Below are 6,729 nucleotides of genomic sequence, written 5' to 3' on the forward strand. Positions count from 1 at the left end.
TGTCTAAAAAATCGGGGCATCCCAGTACAGAGTTTTGAAAAACAGTTTATTAACAATGATATTTGTTTTACATTAAAATATGAACTGTTATCATGATTATAAACTATTACGTTTATTTATCACATTTTAATTGTCTTATTTGTTTCTTTGTTCAATTATTTAATATTGTTTTAATATTTAATTACTATAATTTATAGTCTAAAACCCATAACAATCGAAAAAATTATATCCTTACGTATATTATTATTCAGAAAGATATAACGACACACAAAAAGTAGATCTGCCTCAACTATCGAAACTTGTTAAACCTGGCAAGTTGTGGAGTCATAAATCTATTATCTAAAAATATACTAAACACAAAGAGAAAAGGCCTAAAATAGCCAGAAACATTAAAGATGTCATAATCTAGTGTTTGTTTTAATGTTAAATTTGAATGGCTAAACCTCATTATTTTTTCTCCTTCTATCAGACCCTTCAAAAGGATGATTATTATGAAAATTTGATATACATTAATTCAATTTATAAATAGGCAAATTATAAAAATGATACTTTTGGGGTCAAAGTGTTGCAAAGTTTGAAATGAAAACACAATAATAAGTGACATAAACTTTAATTGAGTTAGAAGACAACAACACTCTTTGGTGTGAATATGTCATTGTCAGTCAACTCGTTTTCATTGGCCGTGTATGTGTATAAATCGCAATAATTATTATTTTGACTTTTCTTGTACACAGCTGTATCATCATAATAATTAAATTAAAATAGTTTTGGAGAGTTTTGAGAATAAAGATAAAATACACAATTGGTGTAATTTCCACTTTTATCAAACTTTTTTTGGATTCAAAGTGCCACTTCCTACAAGTGAAAATGTGTAAAAATTGCCACTGTTGGTAAATTGGTACAAAGCATTAATATTTCCAATGTACACGCCACCAAACTTGTTGTGATTTTTGTTTTCTACTAAAAAGCACAAGTTGCTTTCGTTGATAACTTTTTTTATCAAACACTGATGTGCATTGTGATTAGTCTCTATGTATGAGTCGAACACAACAATCCCAATTATCATTCCTGTCAACTTCTTAAGACCGGCTTTTTCCCCCAAGTGTGATGTGTTTGCGCTTTATTCTTTGTTGTTCATCATGTTGTCTTTTTGAATTAATGTATTTTACCGATTTCTTTATTTGATCGACTGCTTTGTTCTTAAATTGTTCAATTTTTTTTATCTGATCTGCTTTAGTACAGACTGTTGAAAGTGCTGTTAACTCGTTTTCCATTTTTGTCAATGGAGTTTATTTGTTTGTTTATAATTCAACTTTTATTTAAAATGATAAAAAAGCACAAAACAAAAGACACCAAATTGTGTTTAATTGTTAATTTCATGGTTCCCTTCTTAATTTTTGTGCGATCACAACAATAGCAATGATAATTGCGACAAAACAAAACAGTGTGTAAAGTATAACCCCAGTAATTATGGCGTACATTTCAACATTGTTACTGTAAGTTTCCAAATCGTCCACAACGACTTTCCCAGTTTCACTATTCGAAGTATCACTGCTTTCTTGCACTGGTTTTATAGGTACTGTGCAATTAGTCTCTCCATTTTCAAAAATGCAATCAATCGAAGTGTTTCTCATCGCTATTCCATTGATTTTAGTCTTTTTAAAATTGCACTTCTTAAATATAATCACGCCACTTCTTTTTAACACAAAGTTACTATCTTTAAAAGTCGTGTTCTCAAACGTGATTTTACCAAAATTAGTCAAGTTGAAAGAGCCATACATTATTATTGCTGAACGCACAGTCACACCTGTGAAATGATCGTTATCAAACGAAAAGTACATAAAGTTAATATCCTCAATATTAACATTGTAGTAACTTGTGTTATTTGATATATAACCATAACCAGTAATACTCTTAAAGTCACTGAATGAGATGTTATTGTGATCCAAATTCAAATGATTAACAGTGTGTGTATACAAATCATATATATTTATGGGTTTTGTAGTATTCACAAGTTTTTGTGTGTTGTTGACCAAATCGATGTTAATTAGTGTCGAGTTTCTTATTGTGCACCACTGAATGTACAATTGCAAAGGTTTCAATTCGAACAACTTTGTGTCATTAAAAACAGTCTTATACAAGTCTGTGGAATTCGATTTGAATCTTTTAAAAATGCAATTGGTGTAAGTCGATTGGTATGAATAAAACTGGTCAACGGAATCATATTCATGTTTGGTAAATGCAACAACTGAATAAGACACTGTGTAATTTGTAAATACGGTGTATGAGAAATCCATGTTTGCAACACCAACATAATAAATATTCAGATCCGTCACGCAGTTAGTTTTGTTATACACACCATTGGGAATTTGTGTGCAGTTAGCAGTCGTCTCGTTTGTTGGTGTTGTGAAATATATTGAATGATTAGTACATTCGTAAAGGGAATATTCGGAACTGGGTACGGGGTTATTTGGTTCCCAGTTGTAGGCAAAAGTTGTGGTTAAACACAAGGAAAGACAGAGAATTGAAAAGGTATTGGACATAATGTTTTTTGAGTTATTTTAAAAGTATTTTATAACAATAATAACAACAAACGATTATTAATTAAAAATTTGTTTTACAATCTGGAACTTTGACTAATTCTTATTTTCTATTTGCAAAATATTACAGATGGTTGTATAAATTAATTTGTAAACTATTACAATAGTTTTTATAAATCTTAAATTATTTTTATATAATTTTATCATATCAAGAAAAAAATAATTGACAATTATTAACAATGATTATATTAATTAACAATTTTTAAATATGGAAATTGAAATATAAATAGATTATGATGTTTTCCATTGTTTTTCAAAAATCTACCAATGCAAATTAGGTGCTTACGACTTTTGAAATATAATTTATGTTGGTCTTTTTTACCGTGTTGGTATTTTTTTGTAAATTAACAATAAACCAAAAATGTATGTTTTGAACAAAAAAATATGGCATGTATTTCAACGTTATTTGGTATTTTTGGACAATAAGAAATCAAATATTTCGGGTTGCCTTTTTAAAAATCCATCTTCATTGTTTCAAAATTTCCTTACAATTTACCTACTTGATGTTTACATAAATATTAAATATATTTTTGTTTACCAGATAACATTAAAAAACTCTCTTTATTTTTAAAATTTTTTTGTGTTATAAACCAATATTTTCATTTATTGGTACAATATTAGAGTTTACTTTTGTTGATATTTTTGGTAAATTGTATTTTTTTGACTGGCATATGAAAAATTTATTTTTCATTTTTTATTTAGCAATATTATTTTTTTATAATAAAAATATTATTGTTAAATATAATAAAACTAATTGATATATATATAAAACATTAAAAATTATAAATCAAAACAAAATCTAATTAACACTTATTAATATAAACAAATTCCTTATTCCATGAATTTGAACTTTTATTGATTTTATTTGAATTCAAACTTAATTATATTATTTTTTCGAGTGATATTACAATAAAATTCAACAAATAAATGTTTTTTATTATGTGTTGATATATTTTATTTGTTTTTTGGTCAAGTTAATTAAAGAATATCATTAAATAAAGAGAATATTCGGCACTGTTGGCTCATCTATCTCCTAAACACTTTCTAATAAAAAATAAATAAAAATTGTAAATATTTTAATATTTAAAAACCTGCAACATACTTGCACCAGCCCATATAACAATTTAAAAAACAAAAAACATAAAATTTGTTTCAAAAAAAACTCATTATTTTATAAATGAAATTTTTTAAGCAATTGAATCTTTGTTTTGACCAATAAAACACGTTATAAACTTGTAGAACCATCTTTTTGAATTTTCTTTTTCATAAATCTATTCAAGAAAAATCACAAAACAACAAAACATCAAACGTATTCTTAAATTAAACATCATTTCAATAGTAATAATGGGCTAATAATTTATTAGAAAAACAACATAAATGATGAAACATATTTTTTCTCAAACACATTTTTTAAACACAATAAAATGACATATCATAACTCCAATCCATATATTTGTATTATAATGATACTTAAGCTTTAAACCCACGTTATAAGTGGTAATATAATGAGAATAAATTTTTTAGTTTAAACATAACCCACAACAAAAACAATTAACAACATGTGCCATTTAAAAAAACACATCTTTTTATAAGAATCTGAAAGTGTTTTTAATCAAATTTTAATTATTTTGGCTATATAAACGGGATTATTCCGAAACTTATCGTGTTAATAAATACAAAACATAATTGGTAATTCCAAGACACATAAAAACACTTGAATATATAGCACCGACTGACTACAACTTAATAATTGGTTTTTTTACGAAGAATAAATAATAAAAATAACATAATTATTAACATAAAACATGATAAAACATTATTTTGTGCTGATCACTTGATTTACAAAAATATATAAAATAGTCGCAATAATTGAGAGAAAATACAAAAATAACAGATAAAATATCATTGCTCATTTATTATTAATATTAATAAATTTATTCAAAATAAAATAATAAACATGATAAAAAATCAATCAAAAAGCAAACAAAGACTCAGAACACAACAAATAAAAATAATTTCCATTTTCAACAACACTGAATATAAAAATTGTTCAAATAAATGAAGAAACTGACTTCTTGATATCAATTAAAAGTGTGGTATTTGATGGCTTCAAGTCATTGTAGCTTTAAAATACTTGAAAAACAAAAATGAAATAATTAAAGATTTAACGTTGGTAAGGTTATCTGAAATTATAATTTATTTGGCATGTTGTATTCAATTCAGACAACATTAATATAATGTAATTGACTACTAATTGTGTTTTATACTATAAAATTTACTTTTTTATTAAAATGTGTTTTATTTTTGTTTGTTTTTGGTTATTGTTGTGTTTTTTTGTTTTTTTATTTTAAAGTTTAATAATTATCAAATATTGTTCATTGAGTTATAATTTATTAATGTTTACTATTTAATAATAAATTAAACCCATTTTTTATTTTTAAAATATATAATCAATTCAAAAGTTAAGAACATTTCAATGGTGTAATTGATTTGTTCTTAATGTGGCTTTGGTTTGGATCGTTTTTCAATAAGTTATAAGTTATAATATAAATACAATTCAAAACACAAAATTATTAAAGTGAGGCGAAAAACCCACACCTGAAGAAAAACCTGCACCCATTTTCCTCTTTCTTCTTTTGCCCAAATTATTGTGTTTTTTACTCTCAGAACATGTAAAAAATAAAAATAACGGGTTATTGTTGTTTCTTTTTCTTTCTTTTTGGTGTTTTTTATTTAAAAATCAAAAAAATGATTCGAGTTTGATTCAAAATGAACTATCTAAGAACAAAAAATGGCCCGGATTTTTTTACGTACTTTCAGTGTATTATAACAATGTTTCAAATTTGTGTTTATTCAAAAAACAAATATACTATTATATAAACTATATATATAGTTTAATAATTTAAACTATATTTTTTAACTTGTAATAGTTTTTCAAAACCCAATTTCTAAAAATAGTCAATATTTTCACAAGACAAATTCTATAATATAGTAATGTATAGTAAAAACATCATTGATTTGCATTTTTTGTACAAATGTTTATTTTTTGATCAAAATTTTTTTATATATCAATAATACTCACGAATCAAAATCAATTAAGTTTTCGTGGAGATGCTATATTAAAGTTCGGTTGTGTGTATAATATCACCATTTTTTAAATAAATTCAAAAACAATAAAAAAGTCAAGATATGTCTTTTTTGACACATATCTTTTTTATTAAGTTGTAAATGAAAACAAAAATTGTAATATGCAAACGAATGTACATCAACAGTACTAAAATGTATCACTGAGTTATATCATACTGTAACATTATACAAAGAAGTTACAGAATGTGTTTTTTATCATAACAATCATTATCAATTATAATAAAAATTTATTATATTTCTAAGATTTGTTTTTTTTTATAAATTAAAAAATTATTTAACTTAACACCTTCGTATCCTAATCTATCCAACGGGTATTTATTTTTCTTTTTTTACCAAAAGAATTCATTTGCTGACTAAGATAAAAAGTTATAAATTCCGTCTGAAAACGTTGTCCATTTAACAAATTTTTTCACAAAATAAGTTGAAAAAATTGAAAATTAGGAAAAAACGTTGAAATCCCGGTAAAAATTATGAAACGGTGTTTTTGAAATGTTTCGAACAGTTTCCCGAAATATTCCAGTTTTGATGGTCCAAAAATGTTTGGACAACATTGAAGAGTGGACAACGTTTAGACTGAATATTTTTATTTATTTTGACCAAACGTGCTTTTTTATTTGATTTTTTTACATGAAATAATTGATTTTGGGATATTTTTTCTTTTATTTTAAATCGTTTTTATTCAAATGGAAATCGAATTACCTGAAGAACCAGTCTATTATTCTAGTGACGATGAAAATGAAATATCACAAGAAATCAATTTTGGTGAAAATATTATTGTTCCAGAAAAAAATTTAGAAAAAGATTTTATTTTTTCAACCCAACTTCCAGAAGAAAAAACCAAAAATATTCAAAATTGGGAAATATTAGACCCTGTTTTCGGGGAGGCAGATTTTTCAAAAATAAATCAAAACTATAGAAAGACGATAATTTTGGGGACATTTTCTACCGAAATAGAGTGTTTTGAAAAAATTGTTTCTCCTGA

The 6,729-nt window shown here is 25.0% G+C and overlaps 1 protein-coding gene across 1 annotated transcript; it reads right to left on the minus strand.

Moving 5' to 3' along the window:
- Window positions 1-1,376: 1,376 nt before the first annotated feature.
- On the minus strand, window positions 1,377-2,543 carry EIN_199930 (hypothetical protein; the record flags this gene model as incomplete). Its single annotated transcript, XM_004256567.1, has 1 exon — window positions 1,377-2,543. One exon carries the CDS (start codon window positions 2,541-2,543, stop codon window positions 1,377-1,379), a length of 1,167 nt encoding a protein of 388 aa, XP_004256615.1.
- Between the last annotated feature and the right edge of the window lie 4,186 nt (window positions 2,544-6,729).

Source organism: Entamoeba invadens (genome assembly GCF_000330505.1).
Source record: "Entamoeba invadens IP1 unplaced genomic scaffold scaff_1105074724671, whole genome shotgun sequence".
NCBI lineage: Eukaryota > Evosea > Mastigamoebida > Endamoebidae > Entamoeba > Entamoeba invadens.